The 26,809-nt window shown below is 47.0% G+C and overlaps 1 protein-coding gene across 1 annotated transcript in view; it reads left to right on the top strand.

Moving 5' to 3' along the window:
- Positions 1-26,809, top strand: part of DRP2 (dystrophin related protein 2) — a 547,219-nt gene that overhangs the window by 488,898 nt on the left and 31,512 nt on the right. The window contains exon 21 of the mRNA XM_078686308.1: positions 12,294-12,417. Within this exon, the coding sequence (XP_078542434.1) occupies positions 12,294-12,417 (124 nt within the window). The remainder of the gene's footprint in view (positions 1-12,293; positions 12,418-26,809) is intronic.

Below are 26,809 nucleotides of genomic sequence, written 5' to 3'. Positions count from 1 at the left end.
GTCTCTGGTCAGACTAGTCTCAGAGTTGGCCCACACACTGACCCAGAGTAAAAGGGCCACTAACAACTTTATCAGAGATATACTGGATATTAAGCTCTGAGTGAATAATAAAATGTGAGCTTGTGGAGGCCAGGCAAAAGAGCTGCCTACAGATATGGGTTTTCTGTCTGCAAGGTGGTAACATCCTGATAACCCCATATCCCAGCTCCATATAGTGCCGCAGATGCACACTGGAAATTAGAAATATTTAAAAAGGGGGAAACTGTCCTCCTACCTACTGCCTGGGTTAGATTAAATAATCCACCCGCTGCCATGCTTATTATCTGTCATGAAAGGTTAATCTGCAGGTGCCAGGAACCAGAATGATTAAAAACAGCCCCAGATTGTTGAAATCATTCACCCAACCCAGCATTTGTCCCTTCCCACTTAAAGTGGATTTGTTTTTATTCCCTGACCTACACGCCATTATGTGCAATTTCCCATAGTTTGTACCCACGGCTAAGTTACTCATAAAAGATATAAAAGATTCTGTCAGCAGACAAAGAGCCCCTGCTGTTCGTGCCATAAGTACTGCATCATCTTCGTAAAGCACCGTTGGTACTGGTACTTGGGAAATCATCAGAATGTCACCAGGGGCTTGAACCATGTCAGGACACAGCAGGGGCGTAGCTAGAGCTTGTGGCGCCCGGGGCTACCCCTCAGATTGCCGCCCCCTCCTTTGCTGGGGAAAAAGGACGGTGCGCACTTGAAAGATGTCCGAGTCTCCGAGAGACACGTAGTATTGCTGCTAACAGTTACCTCGATCATGCAAGTTACATGCACATACATGACACGGTCATTGGCAAAGCCAATAGCTCTGGCGAAATACGTGACCTATTGGCTATGCCAATGGTTGTTTTGTTTTTTATAGGCACTGTGAGATCAAATGATTAGCCCAGAATCACAGGATGTTAATTGCAACCACTGGCAAGCTGCTAATATATAAAAGTGGTGGGGTTTCTATAGAATTCCAGGAGTGAAAATACCAGGAGAATACAGCTCAGCAATTCAACTGCATCACGGAAAAACAGCAACAGTGTAATTTACTAAAGGGAATGTTTTCTATCATCTACTATTTCCATCCATTTCCAATCAGTATGGCAATGGGTAACAGGGTTTACAGAACGAAGAGTGGGTCCAAGTGAGACTAGATTAGCTGGAAGTGGAGAATATTCCCTAAATACTATTATCTGTACATAGCTGCCAAGGTTTCAGATTGCCATGTGTGACTTTTTCATAATTTCAGTGAAATTATGAGTGACATTTCAACGACTATGAGTGACACTTTCTGGCAAGCAAAATCATGCAATGACAACGAGAGAAACTTATAAATATGAGAAATTATAGCCATTTGAGCAACAAGAAACTCCAAGAAGTTCTTGAAACTGCTGCAGAGCACCAGAAATGGAAGGGCACTAACACTAGTGCTCCCTCCTGTAACCTGACAAAGGTAAAACAACACTACTGAAGTCAGTGGCAGGCTGGCTGCCTGACCAAAACTTTGCAGAGATACATAACCTTGAGAAAGTTTGGAACTTCAGTAGGCAGACCTAATTAAAATGATGTATTGGCTCGTTAGCTACACAACGTATTCATCAAAGTGACCAGGGAAGCCCAGGTTGAAATTCAGGCGGATATTCCCACGGTGGATTTTGTAATTTCATTTATTTTGCTCTGTATTCATGACGGAGTAATGCTGGAGAACTTAAAGAATATTTGGTGTGTCTTCTGTCTGTGTTTCAAGTTTTGAGTGATTATAGAATTTGGTTGATAATGCTTTAAAAGACTGTCCGTAAACTCTGGTGGCCCTGCATGCTAAATGCTTGATTCACATGCTATCGGATCCCATCTGCACCGTGGGATTAAGTCGATGCCGGTCCACCTCACTTCTTGGCTGCCCTGACAGCCCTGTTACATCAAGGGAAGCAGGCACTGCTCGGCAACGCCTCGGAGACCTCATGGCGACAGGGGCCGCAAGTGAGGCAGAGGCTATTGCTTTATTTATTTATTCATGCGGTTTGTATATAGCGCGGACTTTACCTGAAGCGTCAGAGCGCTTCACAATAGGACCAGTAATGATACATGAGGAGAAAATTACAAGTGAACAAATTACAAAAGCAGACGTTAAGTTACGAGGTAAAGTGACAATTGTGAGCAAACAAAAATACATGAGGCAGCAAACTGCATTACAGGAGGAAAAAGTGACGTGTGTGCAGGTTACAAAAGAGTACACAGTACAATTAGAGGTATAATACTGCAATATATGCTAGAGACACTCAAGCACCAGAAGTGTGCCCCACATTGCAGTACTGTACTGGAACCCTCGGCTGCTATTCTCATTGTGCCTGCGGCCTGCCTGCAGCGAACACCACTCACCGCACTATGGAGCTATCGGGTTACGCTTTGAATCATCGGCTTCTGCCGCCAACCCTGCTGGACAGCCAGCGAGTGCAACCCACCCCACCCCCTCTCATACCACGTAGGACTCACTCACCTGGGGGGCGAATGGCATTGCTGCCTGCGAATGCTTCTTGCAGCATCTGCCCCGATACAACACGGCTGGTGCAGATCGGCCCACAGCTGAGGTCTGACTGCGGCCTCCTTTCCATCGGCTCCCTGAAGCACAGCGAAGGCAACATTGTGCCTCCCTCCTGCCATCATTGCCCACAGGAGACTACTCCTACTTTTATCTCCTCGTGCTATAGCTGCTCGGCTAGGAAAATGAGCTAAAGTAAAACTGCAGGAATGCCGGAATCCTGTGTACAGTGAGTACAGATAGGCTCCAAATAAATTCGGGTTTAATTTATACTAAAATGAAACTCACAACTTACATGACATGTAAGACTCTGTGCGCAGGGGCCTGGTCCGGCGGCCGCAGCGGACGGAATGCCAGCAGACCCGGCGATGATCATTCATGCCTCGCCCTCAAGCTCACTAACATGATGCCGCGCCGCGCGGCCATGATGCTGACCAGTCATTGGTCGGACCGACGACACAGGCGGCACATCTAGTCCGACCCCGGCCCCGCCATTTCTTCTCCAGACTCACTCTTTCAGTTCCAGAACGGACGTGAGGTCACATCCGACCCCGGTGGCGCCACAGAGCTGCCCATCTGTACACGCAACGAGTCACTGCAGATTTGTTACATTGTAGCAGAGCATCAAGGCACTGAGCTCTTTTCTTTAACTCTTACTAGTCTGAGCCCGGCAAGAAAACTTTGTGCTGCCTGGGGCCGGATCGGCCGGGTGCACGGTACACAGCCAAATGACAAGGCACGCACCAGTCTGTGCAAGAGCCCGCCGCGGCCGCACCCTGCAGGCAAAGGTAAAAGTTTTGGACAGTTCTCCCGCGAGGCCATATCGAACCTTTGCTCCCAGGTTTTCATATAATGTATGCAGGAAGTTAACCAATGACAGATGTACACCTAAGTCCATTAACAACAGTCAAAGGTTTGGATCTATTAATGCAGTCAAAAGCTGTTGACAAATCCATAAAGGCAAGTTACAGCGGACAGCACTTAGCAATTGTGTATTTACTGATAATCAAGTTCAGGTTTAAACACTGTTCCACTGTACCCAGCTCCTATCGGAAATCAGATTGAAAGGGACACAAGATGTCGGTAGAGTTTGCCCACAGCTTCAAGGGATTGAATATCACCCGCCCAATGACCTTAACTGTGCTGTTAATGAGGGAAATAGGATGATAACATTTCAGTGACTGACAATCCTCCTTTTTAAAATTGGAAAGTATTGTGGAGAGGGACCAGGAGGTAGGAGTCTTACTGCTTGAAGAGTTATTAAACACGTTTGTTATCAAGGGCCCGAAAGATCCATGTTGCACTTTATTCGATCCATGGGGACCCCTTTCGACTCCGGGGTTTACCTTTCGAGCTTTAACTATTAGCTGTCATAACTTCCTGAAAAGTAGCATACATAACTGGTGAATGGGATAGTTTGACCCTCAATGGTTCCCTCAAGGATTCATCTTCCACCAAGTTATAAATTGCACTAAAGTGCATAACCCAAGCTGTGCCTGGAACATATGTAAGGAATAGAAGACCTGGGGCAAGAATAGCATGCAAACCTGGGGCAGGAAAGATATGTGGTGTCCCATGATTCTTGTAAATCCACATTTTCATATTTTGCAACCAAATGTAACCAGGCAGGATTCATAACCTTATCTTTTAAAACAGCGATGTTACAACTCAACAAAGAGAAGGAGCTACCCATATTAATGTTCGCGGGACCCTATATACGAGCCCTATCACCCAATCTAACAACAGTTTCCTGAGGAGATGGGGAAAGAGCTAAGTTGCCCTCTAGAGTTTGATCTGTAAGCCATTCCACCCTGGAAAGAGCATCAAGGTGGTTTGTAAGAAGTATAGGAGTACGAATCTCCATATTGGGACGATTATCAGGCAGTAACACAGCTAAAAGTGGTACATTGGGGATGCAAGGGGGAGCCCACCAGAGTAATCTCAGATATATTCAGAAGTATAAGAGCTGAACGATGACTGCATGGCTGCTGAGTAAGCATGGGCGAATTTTGCGAATTCGCGATCCGCGAATTTGCGGATTTACGAATTCGCAATCCGCAAAATTCATGAACTTTCGCGAATTTGCGGATTTTTTATTTTTGCGTGTTCGTGGGGCGCTTTGCGTGTTCACGGGGCGCTTTGCGTGTTCGCTGGTTTTTTTTTGTGCGAGACCGCTCGTTGTTGTGCCCTTCTGCCCTCTGCCCCACTCGTTTTTGTGCCATTCTGCCCTCTGCCCCACTCGTTTTTGTGCCCTTCTGCCCTCTGCCCCACTCATTTTTGTGCCATTCTGCCCTCTGCCCCACTCGTTGTTGTGCCCTTCTGCCCTCTGCCCCACTCGTTGTTGTGCCATTCTGCCCTCTGCCCCACTCGTTGTTGTGCCCTTCTGCCCTCTGCCCCACTCGTTGTTGTGCCCTTCTGCCCTCTGCCACACTCGTTGTTGTGCCCTTCTGCCCTCTGCCCCTCTCCTGTTTTATTTTAGAATGGCGCCGGCAAGCTGCCAGCGCCATTCTAAAATAGTTACTAAGTTACCTTCATCAGGAAGCACTAATAGATAAAATAAAGCAGGTGCTCGAATTCAGTTAAACTCGAGCACCTGCTTCTATTAGTGCTTCCTGTTGAAGCTAACTTAGTAACTATTTTAGAATGGCGCTGGCAGCTTGCCGGCGCCATTCTAAAATAGTTACAAGCTTGAAGCTTGAACTTTTGCCCCCCCGGATTTGTTCCGCTCGCGGATTTGCAGATTCTCGGCAAATTTGCGGGAATTCGCAGATTGCGAATTTGCCGAAAATCTGCAAAATCCGCGAGCGGAACGGATTTTGCGCCCATGCTTACTGCTGAGACACAATATATGGTCTATAGAAAAAGCCAAGAGGAACTAAGGTTATGTTTCCCCTTGCCCCTTTCTAAAATTAACAGTAACACAATCGCACAGATACAACTGGACAGGTCCCAATCCATCCTACTCTGCGGGTCGACAAAATATCATCAGCAAATAAAAAGGAGAAACCTCTATGGAGTACTAGCCAGTCCAGGACATTGTTGCTTAGCTCCTCATTAGACTCAGTCTGCCTCCTATGCAAAGAGGACAGTCCAGTCATAATAGCAACAAATGGGCACACTGCTTGCGGGAGGTTCACTTTAGGCTTATTTGTACTGGAGTGTAACTTTGTTTGTAAATCCCCCTTGTTAGACCTAGCTTTTACAGTGGGTTTATCCTCAGATTTTTTGCTTTGTGGCCTTCTATTTCAGACCTGTTTTTGTTGGTTTTATGACTCTGGGCACTTTACCACTGCTCATCAGTGCTAAACTGCATATGCTCTCCCTGTAAATTATTCGTATGGATTGGTGTTTCCATGATTGGCTGATTTGATTAACTAGTCAGTCCCTAGTTCAGTGCACTGTGTGTGACCAGGACCTGTAAATCAAATGCAGCTAGTGGGGTGCAGCACTGATTGTGCCAACCACATAAGCTGCCTGTGAATGTAACTCTGGCCTGCTATTATAGAGCCTATATGCAGTCTAGTACTGCCATGTCGATTTACCAAGTGTACCCACGTGCCAGGCACTATCCTCCCCTTTTCTTACATGTTAGTCACCCCTAAGGTAGTCCCAAGGTACCCCTATGGTCAGGGTGCAGTATATGTGAAAGGTAATGCATGCCCTGGTGTGCGTGGCATGTCCTGATAGAGAATTACTGCCAATTTCGTTTTTCACTATTGCAAGGCTACCTGTTCCCATAGGATAGAATGGGGAATTTGTTTATAACATCTTATAAACATAACTACCTCTGGGAACAAGGTTGGAAAATAAAGTTTGATATGTCTGAACTCAGAAGGTTAAAATGCGTCTTTTAGTGAGGGTGATTTTTACATTCTGTGTTTGAAGATATCACTTTTAGAAAGTAGGTATTTTCTTGCTTAGCCATCCAGTATGCCGCTGCCTGGTTTGTGTATTGCATGTCTGGTGTTTGGATGCCCGGGGCTGGGGAGGAGCAGTGGCTCCAGAGAGCCTGATGAGTGAGGACTGGGCTGAATAGACCTGGGCTGCATTTCGAGTAGGGGGAGGAGATTTCCTTTCACCTGAATGGGTCTGGTTTGCCAAGGACAATGCTGTCTCCACCTCCTGCCAGGAAGCTGCACCAGAGAGGACAGAACTGGTTTTGACCAAGCACAGGGCTTCTCTGCCACAGAGAACAACGGATCTCATAGCATAAGTATTGGGGCCCAGACCCCCAGAACTTTAGAGCACTTCTGGGAATCAAGAGGAACCTTTGCCAAGGAGAAGAGCCAGTGAAGTTGAAGAGGAATATTGCCCCTGTGCTGTTTGCTGTCTGGGGTTGGCCTGCAGTGGATACTTGCTGCCAGGAAATGAGAAGCGACTTTGCTGTTTGCTGTGTCCCCTGTTTGAGGAAGATCTCCAAGGGCTTGATCTGAGCTTGCCCCCTGTTCACAAGGTCTCAGGAACATCAAAGACCTCACCAAACTTCTGGGCACAGTCTCTGGAGAAGAAAATGGTAACTGACTCTGTCATCGAGTCCGTCGCAGGATTTTGTGTCCTTAAAGCACTGTAGCGAGCACCTTCTCGTTTCGCAAGGCAAACCCTGGTCTGACAGACTCCGTCAACGAGCTGCAACTTGCACCGCGTCCTGGTGGCATCACACTCCGCAACCATTGGCTATACGCTGGCCGGACGTCATCGACTCTGTTGCTGCCCGATTCGACCATCAACCGGCTCCGTCGCTGCATCGTTACCTGCCAGCACCGCATCAAGTATCGTCTCACCCTGCAATGCAAGCCTTGGTCTCACCAACTCGGTCAGCGAGCCGCTGCCTGCACCGAGCCGTGGGGACATTACCCGCTGCAATGCTTCCATCTCACATCTCAACCCCAACGGTTGATCCAGATCGGCTCATGCCATTGTGTCGGCCGTAACAACAAAAGGTACTGTCTCCAAGTCTCTCGACGGTTTTGCTAAACCGTATCGACGCGGTTAGCCAGAATTGTTAAACTCTGTCGTATTCAGTATCGCGGTAGCACTGGACAGAGCTCCCAAGTCAGGGGAACTGTATTTTTCAAGTTTTTGTGCAATTTTGCACAGTAACTATTTTTAAGAGTATTGTATGTTGCCTTTTTATCGTCTTTGGTCTTGTGGTTTAAATAAAGTTTACTTATTTTACTAAATTGGTGTGGTGTCCATTTGTAGGGTTTTCACTGTATTACTGTATGTGTTCACAAATGCTTTACACACTGCCTCTGAGATTTTTTTATTTTTTTAAGTTTCAAAAATCTTTATTAAAGACTTGCATTCTTGACCACGGCATGATGCCTACAACCTCTCACAGGCCGGCAGCGTAAGAATCAAATTCAAAGAAAGAATTACTGTCATCATAAAAAGTGCATGCCAAGCCGCCATCAATCTCCCCGGCAACCTGTAGTCCGAGCCAAGCCCCAGCGTTGGCTCACAGGAAAGCAGCAAGTGGTGCAGTCAATGGCCGTCCCAATCACATGAACAATGTAACCAGAAACCCCCCTTCACCCTCCCAGTACCCTCCCTCCCTACCGGACCCATTCAGTCAAAGGATCTCCTCACATCATCTAAAATAGGGATGACCTCCCGTCCCTCCTCCTGTCTAGGGGATGCAGTCCTCTCGGGGCTATCGGAATAGGACGCAGTTTGTGCAGAATCCGGTGCCCTCCCCCCTATCTCCAGGATCTTCAACCCCCAGGCCTGTAATACCTCTGGGAGTTTGGCATCCCTACTTGTGTTGCGCATGTGTCCCTCCTCTGCCAGTGCCCACTCCCTCAGATCCGCTTTCCAGTTCATCACCAGGGGCCCAGTCTGTGACAGGCAGTGGATTGCTATCCACCTTCGAGCTATAACAAGTCCCAATATCAGGAATTTTTCGCTAGTTTTGCGTTTCGGGTCCCGGGGCAGAAGTCCCAGGAGTCACGTACGCAATTCAAGGGCCACCTCCCATCCCGTTATTCTATGCAGGTCTTCTAGGACAGTTGTCCAGTACGTCTGTATAATAGGACATGCCCAAACCATATGTGGGAAATCTGCCGGGTCGTACTGGCACCTCGGGCACCGTGGGTCTCTTGTGCTATCAATGACATGGAGGCGCCTAGGAGAAAGGTAGGTCATGTGTATCACATTAAACTGAATCCGTTTGAATCACTTAGAGACCGCTACTTTACGGACCCCTTTATGGATCTTCTCCCAGTCTCGTGGCGTGATCTCTTGGGGGCTCACCGCCTGCCACCTATTTTCTACTGCAAGTGCATTGTCTATCCTCCCTAAGTGCCCTGTACAGGGGAGTAACCAGGTTCCGCCCTCCCGCCATTGCTATCAGGGTGACTAAGGTGTGCGTGTGGCCAGGGGCGTCCGGAAAGTGGGCCACAGATGTCGCGCCGTCGCTGCTATTTTGGCATATTGTAAAAATTGTCCTGGACCTAGCCCAAAGGTGTCCACTGTATCTTGGTATGAAATAAACCGTTGGTCGGGGTATAGGTCCACTAGCGTAAGACAACCTCCCTCTTTCCATTTGTCAGTAGACATGACCCGGTCAATGTGCGCGAATGGTGGCATCAACCAAAAATCTGCCTCTGGGACAAACGGCTGTACCCGAAGAAGCCACTTAGTCACTCTGTCCCATATGGCCACCAGCAGTCGCACCAGTGGGGGGCACCGGCCCCCTTGTCCTTTCCCAAGCCACAGAAGTGCCCCCAATGGTCGATCTCCGCACGTATCAGCCAGGAGTGAACGCTCCCACAATAGTCAACATGTCAAGCCATGCCCATGCGTGCTGTAATTGGGACACAAAATAATAAAGCTCAAGGTCGGGGATTTCTAATCCACCCCTGCCCCAAGTGCATTTCATTATCTCGAGGCTCACCCGACACCATTTGCCATTCCACAATAATTGAATCAACATAGCATCTAGGTCCCGAAAGACCTGGTGTGGGATCTCAAAGAATGAGCCCTGCATCGTGTAACGGCATCGGGGTAACACCACCATTTTGATGAGGATAATCTTTCCCACCAGCGAAAGCCGGAGCGTGTTCCAGAACTCAATGCTGCCGCGGAGGTCCCGAATTATCCTCCCCATATTGTGCAGGTAAAAAACTTCCCTGTCCCTGCTGATCCAAATCCCTAGGTAATGCAACACCCCCAACTCCCAGGGGATCCCCACATCCGGGAGCTGATACTCACCCCTCTCAACCTTGGAGCCTATCAGGTAGAGTTGCGACTTTGCATTATTAACGCGTAACCCCGAGACTCCGGCAAACTGCCCCAGGGGCATCATCAGCAGCGGGAGCGAACGGGCCAGCTCCCGTAGATACACCAGAGCTTCATCGTGTACAGTGACAGTATGTGTTCCTGGGCCCCTATTTGGATACCATGTACCAGGAGAACCCTACGAAGCTGGCACGCCATTGGCTCCATTGCCAGGGTGAACAGCAAGGGGGAGAGTGGACACCCCTGTCGTGTCCCCCTAGCAATCGGCTGCCTCTGAGATAAGCCTTTCTGCTCGTGCCAAGCTACCAAGGAGGTGAGCAGGGGTTAATTTAGAAGTGTATCCCCCTTAACCTGACTAGAATGAAGGGTCCCTATTTGGGCAAAGGTACATATATCTGCCAACTTGAGACCCCCATTTCTAACACCCCTCCAAACAAATATTTACAGGAACGCTACTCCCCCCTCAAGTTTGATCTAATCTCGCATGATGTGGGAGGACACAACCTAGAAGAACTTTGTCAATGGGCTTCGTAGCTGAAAGGCTGTGATTAGTCTGATTAAATGAGGTCCCTTTAGGTGCTCCTAAGGTGGATAAAATCCCAGAGCTGCATGGCATAAGTGGGGGTATGGTGATAAACTTGTGAACATTTGACCTTAGGCTGGCAGACCCCACTTTGCTATGTTTGTCAAACATGGATACGATTTGCGACTCAACAGCTTTAAGCCGCCCTATGAGGGGAAAATTGAACATGGAGAAGTTCCTTGAGTTTATTGCACCAAATATCCATGACCTCTTCAACGCAAATTTGACCCGTAACTATAGACCCCAAAGTCCCTATCGTTGGCGACCATTGCCTCAGGCACCTAGCAGACGGCCATTGGGCCCCAAGTGCCTACGCCGCCCTGGCTCCGGGAAAGACGGCCAGATAACTACTTTTGGTCTTTTACTGCAATAATGTCGAACATAATGACTATACATATCTTTATTACATTTTAAGAAATCTTTTTAAATGCAAATGTTTTGTACTGGTTTTAATTAACTATACATAATAAATGTACCTTACCCTACCTTACCTCACCTATCAGGGGCGAGAAAAATGTAGAGTGCAGAGTGGGGGCTGCCTGCACACCCTAAGTTTGGCTGGCCTGGTTTGCCGTGCCCGGTTTTATGTTTTCTTGTTGGCTGGGAGATAAGAACTAGATGCTTGGTTTAAGATTAAAATGGATGTATCGAGGGTGACAACAGAGATTGATTTTGCCTTAGCACCAATTGTACCATTACTAAGTGGACTATTCGCCTTGTTATTGGTGACGGGGGCATTGTGGCCATATTCAGTTAAAGCCTCATGTCCGTGGGTGTGATTTCCGTACTAATAACTCCCATGGCCCTTTCCAGCATGCTGTTAATTGAAGTACTTTTTACTGGTGGGGTGGATAACATTTAGGTCCATGTAGTTTTTTTCTTTACTATTGCAACAAATGAGTGACTAGCCAGACACCCAGATAAAAGATTTGCAGACCATATTTAGATAAAGTTGAAAAATCGGACCTGGTTGGCAAAATCGCACTTCACATAATAGCCCAACTAAAACAGCCGCCAGAATCTTGATGAAGAGACCAAGAGATCCTCCTCTGGGCTCTAACGGGCATGGACGGGCCCACCCTTGGCCTGGGCTGCCCGCGCTGCAGAGGACAATATCTCCTTTTAAAGCTCATGCCCGGGCCTTAAGCAATGAGGCTCAGTATCCCAGCAAATTTGCCTGCGGGTTTTACTGCAGAAATGAAATACTGGCTCTCTGGAGGTTTATAAGGGCAGGAAGCACCATTCTTCTGCTGCTTCTTGCTTCAGTGGGATTGATTTCATGTTAGCACGAAGGGATGGTGAAGCTTTTTATTTTTATTTTTCACACGCTTCTCATTTTGTAGTTCACAAGGGGTTTTAAAAATGTTTGCAACGTTGCAATTTGAATTTGTAGGTTTGCACCCCCTAGTTATAATATTTTACGCTATGTTACATTAGATTATGCTATACCAAGTTTTAGAGGTTCCACATTACATGCATCCCTTAGTCTGGCCTAGAGGGTGCGGATCAAAGACCAAAAGAACTGTCATCGATATGTAAAAGCTATGAGAGCCTTCAAAAGCATGAGAATTCCAATTAAAGTACAACTGAAAGAGATGTACATTTTAGCATCTTTTTAAATGTGACATTTCCATGTATATTGCGCTTATCAGAAGTGAGAGAATCCCAGGATCCCATTCCTCCCAAGTTCCACTCCATAAAACCTGAGGCTTCCTACAGCTTTCTAATATTCTCTATTCCAACAGGTCAGGATGTGAGAGCTCTCAATCTATGGGCCAAAAAGCTCTTCTTATAATGTTCTAATGGTCTACATCTGAATCAAGATCAAAAGAGAAAAAGAATGAGGGTGTATGCTTGGGAGAAAAGAATAAAAAACTATGCTTTTGCCTTCATCAGATCCAGACAGACTCAGAAGGAAACCATTCAGGTGGGTCATCAACAGCTTCCTCTCCACATCAATCAGAAGGAAGTCATCCCTCGGGGAAGCGAGAGTGCAGCACATCTGAAACACAGGCTGCAGGTAAGATTGATAGATGGGCTAACTCAAACTGAGAATTGTACATTGATGTTACCTCCATTGCACTGCTGGATCACAGTTGTGGGCGACACTCCATCTGCCACGGTCCACCACATTCAATGCATTTGAGAGACCTGTTGTATTCTGGTTAGTTCTTCTGATAGAGATGTGGTTTGTCCTTACCCTCTATACCAGGCATGATAAACAGGGGCAGGGAAAATAAACTATGGCCCCGACATGCTGGATGATAAACTCCCAAAGTGTCAATCAATCAATCAATCAATCAATCAGGAGCTTGTATAGCGCGGCTACTCACCTGTGAGGGTCTCAAGGCGCTGAGGGGGGAGGAACTGCTGATCAGTCTGTCCATGGAGGCTCAGTCAAAGAGCCAGGGCTTGAGATCCTCCCTGAATTGTGTCAGCAATAGGGATTGCATAAGGTGGAGTAGCAGGGTGTTCCAGGTCTTGGCGGTGAGGTAGGAGAAGGATCTTCCTCTGGTTCAGGTCTTGTGAATCCATGGGACGGTGGCCAGGGCGAGTTGGGCGGAGCGAAGTTGTCTGGCAGGTGCTTGGAATGAGAGGCAGTGGTTCAGATATGCTGGCCCTGCGACATGGAGAGCCTTGTAGTCATGAGTGAGGCGCTTGAAGGTGGTTGACTGGGGGCCAGTGGTGTTGACGGAGGTGTTGTGTTATGTGGCTGCATTGAGTTATGTCAAGGACCAGTCTGGCTGTGGCGTTTTGAATGCTCTGTAGTTTTCTGAGTTGTTTCTGGGTGACGCCTGGGTGACGCCGGCATAGAGTGCGTTGCCGCAGTTAAGTCTGATGGTGATACGTGCGTGAGTGACCGCAGTGTCAGCATCATTGATTTTATTTTTTCAGAAGTAAAACCCTGCTTTGAGTGTTTGTTTCTGAAAAACAAAAAGATTGCAGAGAAGCCCGGCATGCTACCTCTAGGAAATCTATTACAGATAGTCCAAAAGCAATTACACAGAGATGGTCGAAGTGACCGAGGTTAAGACCGTAATAGACAATTGTATTTTTTTGAGGGAAGATATGCTTATACGGTTAATGGTAAAAATAAAATAAAAGGTCCCCGAAACATCCTTGTCCTCCTAGAATTATGCAGGTTTTAGCTCCTGTTTTATCAGAGCCAGTCACCTTGTTGCTCAACTGGTCCTTGCAGTCAGGAATAGTACCCAACATGTTCAAGAAAGCTGCAGTTGTTCTTCTACTTAAAAAAAAAAGTGATGACCCTGAGATGTTGAACAATTACCGACCTCTATTTCTTCTGACTTGCTGTTCTAAAATATTAAAATCCAATGTAGCCCAGGAACTGTGTACCCACTTGCAGACTTCAAGTTTCATGAACTGGCAACAAGTTGGCTTCCGTCCAAAACATGACATTAAAACAGTGCTATGTTGCAGTGATTAATGAACTGTGGAAGGACTTGAATTTAAGACAAGTCAAGGCTCTAATTATGCTTGACCTCTCCACGTCCTGTGATACGGTTGATCACGGAACAGTACTTCACCATATCAGGGCCACAGGGTATCTGATAAAGCATATGAGTGGCTAAGTTCCTTCATTAGCAATGGAACACAAGCTGTACATTTAGTACCATTTAAAGCCCCTGAAATCAATGTTGACTGTAGAGTTCCCTAAGGCTCAGCCCTTTGCCTCCACCTGTTCAATATTTTTATAGAGCCATTGGTAAAGGCACTGGCCAGAAGAGGGTGCCACAAATTCAATTGTGTGGATGATTCTGAGATCTTACTATGCTTAGAGAACAAGAAGATGTCTCAACTCCTGTTCCATGAGTCGCTGGGTTTTATCTGTGGGTGGATGGGAAATGGGGCTGCCCTCCACACCCAATGTGGCGCAAAAAAGTCTTGGCATAATAGTGGATCGTAGACTATCCCTGAGACTGCAAATCAATATTGTGGTCTTGAAGGAGATATTATCTCTTCGGACAGTAAGGAAGCTTACTCCCTACCACGTGTCAGAAGCCATGAAAAAAACATGGCAGCAATGATTGAAAGGAGAATTGACTACGCTAAAAGCATTTATCTGGGATGATCAGATTGTGATCTAAAATGACTCCAGTTACTTCAGAACACAGCTGCCAAGTTGCTGTTTAAGGCCCCTTCTGTTGAAACAACTGCATTGGCTGCCAATAACACAATGTATTCAATTCAAAGTTTGCTGTTTAGTCTTCACGGCCATTCACAGTTTAGGGCCAGACTTTTTCATGTTAAAAGTGATGCATCGGCGGCGCAAAAGGCTTGTAAATAAGCCCCTAAACATGTGTTAAGCTACACTTCGACCACTGCCCTGTGCTCATCTACTGCCAATCGTTTAATGGTACCTAGGTTTCAGGATGCAAGAATAGGAGGTCTCAGGTTTTCAGTCGTGACTCCTAAGTTATGGCGTTCCCCTCCGCCTTCTATTCGGTTAGTAACAATGCTGGAACCTTTTAGACAGGTGCTGAAATCCTGGCTTTTTGAGATAGCTTTTGATTCCTATATATAGTAGCTGTTAGAACATATTCACTTTCTTTCTGAGGGTTACTGCCATGATACCTTTGGGTGAACGTGCACTTTATAAGTCTCTAATAACATAACAATGCCATTGTGGTTGGCCCAGAGTTCATTTGTGACGAAAGTACATGAATTCAGCAGCAGCACTTTTGTTAGAAATAATCCACTTATTAGGTGAGTTACTGTAAGTAGGGTGGGTGTTATGCGGAGAAAGGACCTCTGCTGCCCTGGCAGCGTCTGCTACCTGTCAGCAGAGATCTAAATGACACAGAGACTTTTTTACATGAAATCAGACAGATGAACTATAGTTTTTGAATTTGAAAAGGTGCTAACAGGTAACAGGTATGACACTGCCCCTTTTATCATGTTTTACTGCTCTATGAATTGCATGCTGCAATCTTAACCCAGCTGTGTTTACTTGTGGAATGACGGTAGTGAGTTACCAGAGAGCTGCAGGTAGTTGAATAGGTCTCACTACACACAGCTCTAGCTATCTAGCAAAACCTTGTGCCACCATTAAACACAATAGATGACGTTACACAACACATCTTACACAGCATAGTATACAATGTCCCTGGCATTTGGCCAGTGTGTATGTTTCTGTCTGGAGCTCGAAGCAGTGGTGTGCACTGACGTTAATTATGAAAACATTGTTTGTCCACCACACAGACACTCATTGATGTTAATTATCTTTGCACTCGGGGAGCCGGGCACAAGCGTGCAACCTAATACTGAAAGGTGCTTGACTAGATGTATTTTTTCTGGCAAGGCATGGCTTTTCTCGTGCATTAAGCCATACCTTTCAGGTTACTTTCATCTGCTGCTGGACTGCAGCAGTGCTTTAGTGCACCTGGAGGCTTGTTATTGTCACATTAGTGCGCCAGGCAAATGCCTCATTCAAACGTGCCCCATGGCTTAAATTACACCACGTTCCGTGGTGCAAAAGCTACGCAAACCTTGAAATGGGATTTATCAAGCAATGCGAGGCCAACTTAAGTGGCCCTGAGTGGCTTGATAAATGTAGAGTAACTCAACGCAGCACACATTGCTGATTTGCAGTACTCTGCCCCAGGAAGGCGTTCCATTGGTGTTGCATGGTTGTTCCCAGGCAAAACTCATGGATCTTGACGCATTCCCAGATTTACCATTACTGGTAGATCTGGGAATGCTTCAAAATGCTATGCCTTACCAGGGGAAGCATAACAAGGAGAAATATCTTAACCAGCAGACGCCCCAATCCTGGCAGGGGAGAAAACCCCAACTCTCCTATTCGCCGACGATACCCTCCTGATCTCTAAAACACCGGGAGGTCTTCAAAAACTTTTAAATAGGTTTAGCCTTTTTTGTAACTCTTGGGGGCTCATAATAAACACAAGTAAAACAAAGTTAATGACAATCAAACCATCGAAACGTTTCAGAAACGGCATTACCCTCAACGATACTGTACTTGACACCGTTGAGTCTTTTGACTATCTGGGAATTCGGGTCTCCAAAGGTATGAAATGGAGTTCCCATTTAGCCAAAATGCTCCTTAGTCACAAACGGGTGTCTGGGGCTATCGTAAGAGAATGACATCTTTCTGTAAGTAGGCCAGTGCCCCGGCCCTTGTGGTCTATGACGACAAAGCCCTACCCTCGGCCCTATATGGGGCCGAATTATGAGGCTTTGAGAATACCACCGAACTTGCTAGATCTGAAAATAAGTTCCTTAGAGATCTTGTCTCCCTTCCAATTTCTACCCCGCTGAAGCCCCTATAACAGGACATGGGAAGACGTCCCATCAAGGACATTGCACGCCTTTGCTCCCTACTCTTTTGGGCACGCATAAGAAGGACCCCTGAGCTGTCCAACTACGCTGCCGCCCTCAGCGAAATAATAATAGCTGATACAGGAAACAAGATCAAATGGATCACCAATCTTAAGCAGCATCTTTTTGAGATAGGATTTGGGGAGGCTTGGGATAGGGCGCTCTACATGAAGATGAGAATATGGATCCTCCCGTTAAACGAGGTGACAGCAGCCTGGAATCGGCGCAACTTACCATCTGCACCTTGCCCAGGTTGTGTAGCTCTTAATGAGTCCATCGCCCATTTTTTCTTTGCGTGCCCGGCCTATAGGATGGCTAGAGCCAAATGGCTCAAACCAGTCTGTAAAAAGCTTGGTTCCAAGAACTAGCGGGTCAAACTACACATTTTCAAAACTGACACCTCTTCTCTGACTATGGTCTGTGGTATGGCCAAATACCTGGGCTGTGCATGGCTAATAAGAACCAAGCTCCTAGAGAAAAACAGTGGATCAGCAGCCTCCACGCATGTTACCCGATGTATCTGCTATGAACATTGTTATCCATGGTTTTAATGTAATCTTTTTATATAATTTTTATAATTGTAGCTGTATGTTGTATAGTAGGACTCATTCATTATGCTGTATTATAAGTTTTTTAAAATATGAATTTTGGATGTATATGCTTTTATGATAAATTTTTATCGTATAAAACTCATAAAAATTTTTAAAAATCTTAATTTCTCCTTGTTTTTTCCTCTTTCTATGTGTGCTACATTCTGGAGGACACATTGAAAGAGGAAAATGCCTCAGAGGATTGTTTTTGTGCAGGAATGCGTTCCTTCCTGCTCATAAACAATCCTCCTTACAACCCAGGCATCCTTGCACCATGGTTTCCAGAGTGCCTGGATTCGGGCTATAATCAACTATAGAGGGTATTGACCCTTAATCAGTAAGGCTAGGCCAATATCATAAAGCTCATGATAACACACGTGCCAGTACTGATAATTAATCAAACATCATTCCATGAGATCACACGTGACACTCATTGTGACTGAAGAACATTTCTTTTTTATTCTTTCATTTCAATCAAATTGAATTCCAAATTGCAAAATCGATTTATGAGAATCTCAATGGTTAACACAAAAATACATTAAACAAATTTTACATAAAACACACATATTTCAATACACACATTACATATATTAATCATCACACTTATTGGACAACACAAAACATGACATAGACAACAAATTATACATTTCAAAAATTAACAAGCTCAAGTTCCAAAAATCAAAAACATGAACATAATAAAGGAAAAATTCAAAAGTGAAACAGAAAAAAGAAAAAGCCCAAAATGGTTGCAAATTATTTGAAAAAACAGTTTATAACAACCTTGGACTGGGCAGTGACCAAACAGTGTACTATTCAGGGTACCCAAGCATTGGGGCTAGGCACTGCATTGTGTGTCAGCACTGAGAAAATGCAGAAATGCGCTGTTTTGTGATAAATATGGCACTTTCCTGCATTTTCCCTGTAATGCAGCGCACCAAGGTGGCTTGCTACAATGTGCTGTATTACAGCTTGATAAATATGGCCCTTGCTGTGCAAAGAGTATCAGGGTATCCATTTTTGCAAGTATGAAGGAGAAATAATAAAGGAGAACAATAAGAAAGGGTTTCATAGATTAACAACACAAGTAGATAGCTGGATAACCCTCCGTCTGCATGGGACAGATAGTTATAATTATTATGGTGGTGCTACACAGGTTTCCGTATCTATTCATCAGGTTTCTTTATCTATTCATCAATACACCAATATAGAGATCAGACTTGAGACCTCATGCACCGGGCCATTGGCCTCAGAATTTGAGGCAGGGAAAAGTAAGATCAGAATTGCACACAGTAATCACATCAAGCATTACCTTAGCTGGAGCTGAGCAACTGTACTCGAAAATACTCCCACTATTCGATAAATCAGCAGTAGTCCCAACATTGGAGACTTTTAGAAATTGAGTGGCATATTATCAAAAATGGAGTTAAAATTATCGCCGCTTTAGCGGCAGGAAACTGCAGCCAAAGCGGCGATAATGGGCTTGATAATATGCCCTTGAGAATTCTACTAGAAGTCCATGATCACACCAGAACAGTTTCCTGCCGCTAAAGCGGCGATAATTTTAACGCCGTTTCTTGATAATATGCCCCTGGGTTTCTAGTTTGCAGAGGTATGCCCCCTGTTCATGTTGGGACCACAATCAGGGTAAGTCATACCACAACCTCAATTATCCTGTGCTCACCCTCTGGTAGCTAGGCACAGTGCAGTCAGGCTTGACTTAGAAGGCAATGTTTAAAGTATTTGTGCAACAACTCATGCAGTATCACAGTGAAAACTCTACACCAGGTTAGAAACATGGATTGTGATTTAATAAATAAAGCAAGATCAAAACGACAAAAATCCATCAAGTAGAAGTTGGGATATGAATTTTTAAGGAATAAATGTCAAAGTAACGCTTAAAAGCAAATAGCGTATAAAAGGTTAATTGTTTGAGCTGAACTGGGGCAAAGTAGAGTTCAGGCCGACCAAAAGGGAGCACGGGCAGGACACAGGGACCTAATTAGGCCCCCTGAACAAAAGTACCTTGATCCTAGGTTTGGGTCAACAAATGTAGGGAGCAGCCGAACGAGGATTCAGTATTCCTGATGCAGCGGCGATGCAACAAGGGCTGTTGAGCAAAGCGTCGATCCCTGAAAACGCGAGGTTCGAGTGCGATGTTGCAGCTCCGGGTGCAGTGTGCCAATCCGATTCCAGCACAGCAGGGTATGCACAGTTAAGACTACAGCAGACCCCTAGGTCCACGTCCAAGGCTCTAGGACTGGGTTGGCTCCACCAGCAGATGAGACCAAGGGTTGGAAAATGCGAGTTCTATATCTTTTGTGTCCCTGAGACTTAAACAACAGGAGGCAAGCCAGAAAGCCCTTGGAGTCACTCTGGGTTCAAGTGATGCAGGTCCAGTCCTTCTCACCCATGCAGGGGAACAAAAGGCAGCGGGGTGGCTCAGCATGGCAAGAGCACAGCAAGGCAGAGTTCAGCAAAGCAGTAGTCCAGCAAAGTACAGCAGAGTGGCAGTCCTTTCAGCAGCACAGCGGTTGTTCTTCCGGGCAGAGTAGTCACAGGTCCAGAAGTCTACTGATTTGTTAGTACCAGAGGTCCAGTACTTATACCAGTGGAGCCTTTGAAGTGGGGGAGACTTCAAAGAAAGCAGAGGTACCCCCTGTCTGACCTGGCTCCAGATACACTACAGGGTAGTAAGCAATCCATTGTGTGGGGATAGGACTCAGCCCTCTCAGGTGCTAGTGTCAGCACCTCCCTCTCATCTTGCCTCACGATGACCCATCACTTATTCACACTTACCCTTCTTTGTGTGTGGCTGTCTTGAGGGAATGCAGGAAGCCAGCTGTCACCCACCCCAGACGTGTATTCCAGAGGCAGCCAGCAGACACCACTTGGCTGAAGTAAGGAAATCCCAACTTTCTAAAAGTGGCATTTGCTAAACTGGAATTTAAAATGTAACAATATGTTGAGATTTTAAATTGCGAGTTCAGTGACTCTAAATTCGAAAGTTCTATATTTTCCCAATTGGGAGTTACACTTGAAAGATGTGAAAGGTAATTCCAATGTTATCCTATAAGAGAGATAGGCCTTAGAGTACTGAAAAACGAAGGGTCCGATTATGATGTCCGACGGAAAGACTCCTCGCGCAGTCAGAATCTCCTCAACCGTGTCAGAACTCTTCTGACGACTCAGTCGGTTTACAATCCACCCGACCATTTACGATGTTCGTGGTCGGATTGTAAACCACGCGGTCATTCTGAATCGTTTATGACTGGCTCTCAGAGAACGACCTCACGATTACGACCCAATTTCCAATAGCCTGTCTGAGTCAGGCTGTCAGTAACTGACTTTAGGAACCCCAAGCAGGCCCCTCTTCATCGTGAGGCCTCCGATTGGGGGCTGAGGGGGTAGCTAAGGGACCCCCCCCTGTAAAACCCTGCACTGTGTGGCTGGCACAATGTTGTGCCCGTGACAGGGTGCAGGGTTTTCCACACACCCTCCATTTCCCCATAGGAGCCTGTGTTATGGCCAGTTGCCGGGCGGAACACGGGCGCCCATAGGAAACAATGGGACTCTGACCGAACAGTGTTCGGTTGCATCGTAATCAGTCGGGTGGAACCGCCGACCGCGTGTCAGTCAGTTCTGAATCTGAGATGGTGTTGGGCGGAAAGTTTCCACACAATATCGTGATCACCCCTAAAGAGTGTGTTCCCTACCAGGATGTGTAAAACTTACACATACATGTCCTGCCCCTTACATGGCACCCTATAGAGCCTACCTCAGGGGTCCCATATATGTATAAAAAGGGAAGGTTTAGGCCTGGCATGAGGGTTACCCTGCCAGGTCGACATGGCAGTGTAAAGCTGCCCAAAAAGGCTCTGCAATGGCAGGCCTGAGCCATGGTTAAGGGGCTAGGTATGTGGGTGGCACAATGAGTGCTTTAGGCCCACTAGTATTTACAACAAGGGGTGGTGATGGACAGAGTCTCTGAATTAAGCAGAATACTCTCACCCAGTCAAGAGATCAGGGCTAGATCCAACACCGTTTTTTTAGCTCATTGCACCATCCCAGTTTCAGAACCTGGCTGTATGCAAATTAGTCTGTCCCTGGCCCAGTGCATCATGGGAACAGGGCAGACCAGACTACAAAAGCCAATTCCTACACTGGGAAGGAAACAAGCTTCCGGGGACCGGTTTCTGGCATTTCAGCCGTCTTCGGCCCGGCTTGCTTGAATCCTGATGGTGCAATGAGCAAGGGACTCACATCTGAGTATACCCTTCCACGCGTAGGGTGGACAAAATTATTTACAACAAGGGGTGGTGATGGACAGAGTCTCTGAATTAAGCAGAATACTCTCACCCAGTCAAGAGATCAGGGCTAGATCCAACACCGTTTTTTAGCTCATTGCACCATCCCAGTTTCAGAACCTGGCTGTATGCAAATTAGTCTGTCCCTGGCCCAGTGCATCATGGGAACAGGGCAGACCAGACTACAAAAGCCAATTCTTACACTGGGAAGGAAACAAGCTTCCGGGGACCGGTTTCTGGCATTTCAGCCGTCTTCGGCCCGGCTTGCTTGAATCCTGATGGTGCAATGAGCAAGGGACTCACATCTGAGTATACCCTTCCACGCTTAGGGTGGACAAAATTATTTACAACAAGGGGTGGTGATGGACAGAGTCTCTGAATTAAGCAGAATACTCTCACCCAGTCAAGAGATCAGGGCTAGATCCAACACCGTTTTTTAGCTCATTGCACCATCCCAGTTTCAGAACCTGGCTGTATGCAAATTAGTCTGTCCCTGGCCCAGTGCATCATGGGAACAGGGCAGACCAGACTACAAAAGCCAATTCTTACACTGGGAAGGAAACAAGCTTCCGGGGAGATCGGTTTCTGGCATTTCAGCCATCTTCGTCCCGGCTTTCTTGAATCCTGATGGTGCAATGAGCAAGGGACTCACATCTGAGTATACCCTTCCACGCTTAGGGTGGACAAAATTATTTACAACAAGGGGTGGTGATGGACAGAGTCTCTGAATTAAGCAGAATACTCTCACCCAGTCAAGAGATCAGGGCTAGATCCAACACCGTTTTTTAGCTCATTGCACCATCCCAGTTTCAGAACCTGGCTGTATGCAAATTAGTCTGTCCCTGGCCCAGTGCATAATGGGAACAGGGCAGACCAGACTACAAAAGCCAATTCTTACACTGGGAAGGAAACAAGCTTCCGGGGACCGGTTTCTGGCATTTCAGCCGTCTTCGGCCCGGCTTGCTTGAATCCTGATGGTGCAATGAGCAAGGGACTCACATCTGAGTATACCCTTCCACGCTTAGGGTGGACAAAATTATTTACAACAAGGGGTGGTGATGGACAGAGTCTCTGAATTAAGCAGAATACTCTCACCCAGTCAAGAGATCAGGGCTAGATCCAACACAGTTTTTTAGCTCATTGCACCATCCCAGTTTCAGAACCTGGCTGTATGCAAATTAGTCTGTCCCTGGCCCAGTGCATCATGGGAACAGGGCAGACCAGACTACAAAAGCCAATTCTTACACTGGGAAGGAAACAAGCTTCCGGGGATCGGTTTCTGGCATTTCAGCCGTCTTCGGCCCGGCTTGCTTGAATCCTGATGGTGCAATGAGCAAGGGACTCACATCTGAGTATACCCTTCCACGCTTAGGGTGGACAAAATTATTTACAACAAGGGGTGGTGATGGACAGAGTCTCTGAATTAAGCAGAATACTCTCACCCAGTCAAGAGATCAGGGCTAGATCCAACACCGTTTTTTAGCTCATTGCACCATCCCAGTTTCAGAACCTGGCTGTATGCAAATTAGTCTGTCCCTGGCCCAGTGCATCATGGGAACAGGGCAGACCAGACTACAAAAGCCAATTCTTACACTGGGAAGGAAACAAGCTTCCGGGGACCGGTTTCTGGCATTTCAGCCGTCTTCGGCCCGGCTTGCTTGAATCCTGATGGTGCAATGAGCAAGGGACTCACATCTGAGTATACCCTTCCACGCTTAGGGTGGACAAAATTATTTACAACAAGGGGTGGTGATGGACAGAGTCTCTGAATTAAGCAGAATACTCTCACCCAGTCAAGAGATCAGGGCTAGATCCAACACCGTTTTTTAGCTCATTGCACCATCCCAGTTTCAGAACCTGGCTGTATGCAAATTAGTCTGTCCCTGGCCCAGTGCATCATGGGAACAGGGCAGACCAGACTACAAAAGCCAATTCTTACACTGGGAAGGAAACAAGCTTCCGGGGACCGGTTTCTGGCATTTCAGCCGTCTTCGGCCCGGCTTGCTTGAATCCTGATGGTGCAATGAGCAAGGGACTCACATCTGAGTATACCCTTCCACGCTTAGGGTGGACAAAATTATTTACAACAAGGGGTGGTGATGGACAGAGTCTCTGAATTAAGCAGAAAACTCTCACCCAGTCAAGCATCAGGGCTAGATCCAACACCGTTTTTTAGCTCATTGCACCATCCCAGTTTCAGAACCTGGCTGTATGCAAATTAGTCTGTCCCTAGCCCAGTGCATCATGGGAACAGGGCAGACCAGACTACAAAAGCCAATTCTTACACTTGCTCACTGCTCCATCAGGATTCAAGCAAGCCGGGCCGACGAGGCTGAAATGCCAGAAACCGGTCCCCGGTAGCTTGTCTCCTTTCTGGTGAAGAATTGGCTTGGTAGTTTGGTCTGCCCTGTTCCCATGATGCACTGGGCCAGGGACAGACTAATTTGCATATAGCCAGGTTCTGAGCTGGGATGGGGCAGTGAGCTAAATAACGGTGATGGATCAAGCCCTGATCTTTGGACTGGGTAAGAGTGGTCTGCTTAATTCAGACACTCTGTTCATCACCACCCCCTTTTCTGAATCGTTTTTGGCCACTATAGGTGTGGCAGGGTATACTCAGACATGAGTCCCTTGCTCACTGCTCCATCAGGATTCAAGCAAGCCGGGCCGACGAGGCTGAAATGCCAGAAACCGGTCCCCGGTAGCTTGTCTCCTTTCTGATGAAGAATTGGCTTGGTAGTTTGGTCTGCCCTGTTCCCATGATGCACTGGGCCAGGGACAGACTAATTTGCATATAGCCAGGTTCTGAACTGGGATGGGGCAGTGAGCTAAATAACGGTGATGGATCAAGCCCTGATCTTTGGACTGGGTAAGAGTGGTCTGCTTAATTCAGACACTCTGTTCATCACCACCCCCTTTTCTGAATCGTTTTTGGCCACTATAGGTGTGGCAGGGTATACTCAGACATGAGTCCCTTGCTCACTGCTCCATCAGGATTCAAGCAAGCCGGGCCGACGAGGCTGAAATGCCAGAAACCGGTCCCCGGTAGCTTGTCTCCTTTCTGGTGAAGAATTGGCTTGGTAGTTTGGTCTGCCCTGTTCCCATGATGCACTGGGCCAGGGACAGACTAATTTGCATATAGCCAGGTTCTGAGCTGGGATGGGGCAGTGAGCTAAATAACGGTGATGGATCAAGCCCTGATCTTTGGACTGGGTAAGAGTGGTCTGCTTAATTCAGACACTCTGTTCATCACCACCCCCTTTTCTGAATCGTTTTTGGCCACTATAGGTGTGGCAGGGTATACTCAGACATGAGTCCCTTGCTCACTGCTCCATCAGGATTCAAGCAAGCCGGGCCGACGAGGCTGAAATGCCAGAAACCGGTCCCCGGTAGCTTGTCTCCTTTCTGGTGAAGAATTGGCTTGGTAGTTTGGTCTGCCCTGTTCCCATGATGCACTGGGCCAGGGACAGACTAATTTGCATATAGCCAGGTTCTGAGCTGGGATGGGGCAGTGAGCTAAATAACGGTGATGGATCAAGCCCTGATCTTTGGACTGGGTAAGAGTGGTCTGCTTAATTCAGACACTCTGTTCATCACCACCCCCTTTTCTGAATCGTTTTTGGCCACTATAGGTGTGGCAGGGTATACTCAGACATGAGTCCCTTGCTCACTGCTCCATCAGGATTCAAGCAAGCCGGGCCGACGAGGCTGAAATGCCAGAAACCGGTCCCCGGTAGCTTGTCTCCTTTCTGGTGAAGAATTGGCTTGGTAGTTTGGTCTGACCTGTTCCCATGATGCACTGGGCCAGGGACAGACTAATTTGCATATAGCCAGGTTCTGAGCTGGGATGGGGCAGTGAGCTAAATAACGGTGATGGATCAAGCCCTGATCTTTGGACTGGGTAAGAGTGGTCTGCTTAATTCAGACACTCTGTTCATCACCACCCCCTTTTCTGAATCGTTTTTGGCCACTATAGGTGTGGCAGGGTATACTCAGACATGAGTCCCTTGCTCACTGCTCCATCAGGATTCAAGCAAGCCGGGCCGACGAGGCTGAAATGCCAGAAACCGGTCCCCGGTAGCTTGTCTCCTTTCTGGTGAAGAATTGGCTTGGTAGTTTGGTCTGCCCTGTTCCCATGATGCACTGGGCCAGGGACAGACTAATTTGCATATAGCCAGGTTCTGAGCTGGGATGGGGCAGTGAGCTAAATAACGGTGATGGATCAAGCCCTGATCTTTGGACTGGGTAAGAGTGGTCTGCTTAATTCAGACACTCTGTTCATCACCACCCCCTTTTCTGAATCGTTTTTGGCCACTATAGGTGTGGCAGGGTATACTCAGACATGAGTCCCTTGCTCACTGCTCCATCAGGATTCAAGCAAGCCGGGCCGACGAGGCTGAAATGCCAGAAACCGGTCCCCGGTAGCTTGTCTCCTTTCTGATGAAGAATTGGCTTGGTAGTTTGGTCTGCCCTGTTCCCATGATGCACTGGGCCAGGGACAGACTAATTTGCATATAGCCAGGTTCTGAGCTGGGATGGGGCAGTGAGCTAAATAACGGTGATGGATCAAGCCCTGATCTTTGGACTGGGTAAGAGTGGTCTGCTTAATTCAGACACTCTGTTCATCACCACCCCCTTTTCTGAATCCTTTTTGGCCACTATAGGTGTGGCAGGGTATACTCAGACATGAGTCCCTTGCTCACTGCTCCATCAGGATTCAAGCAAGCCGGGCCGACGAGGCTGAAATGCCAGAAACCGGTCCCCGGTAGCTTGTCTCCTTTCTGGTGAAGAATTGGCTTGGTAGTTTGGTCTGCCCTGTTCCCATGATGCACTGGGCCAGGGACAGACTAATTTGCATATAGCCAGGTTCTGAGCTGGGATGGGGCAGTGAGCTAAATAACGGTGATGGATCAAGCCCTGATCTTTGGACTGGGTAAGAGTGGTCTGCTTAATTCAGACACTCTGTTCATCACCACCCCCTTTTCTGAATCGTTTTTGGCCACTATAGGTGTGGCAGGGTATACTCAGACATGAGTCCCTTGCTCACTGCTCCATCAGGATTCAAGCAAGCCGGGCCGACGAGGCTGAAATGCCAGAAACCGGTCCCCGGTAGCTTGTCTCCTTTCTGGTGAAGAATTGGCTTGGTAGTTTGGTCTGC

Source organism: Lissotriton helveticus, chromosome 4_1 (assembly GCF_964261635.1).
Source record: "Lissotriton helveticus chromosome 4_1, aLisHel1.1, whole genome shotgun sequence".
In the NCBI taxonomy this organism is placed as follows: Eukaryota; Metazoa; Chordata; class Amphibia; order Caudata; family Salamandridae; genus Lissotriton; species Lissotriton helveticus.
Note: the sequence above shows the minus strand (reverse complement) of the source record. Positions and strands in the feature narration are given on the sequence as shown.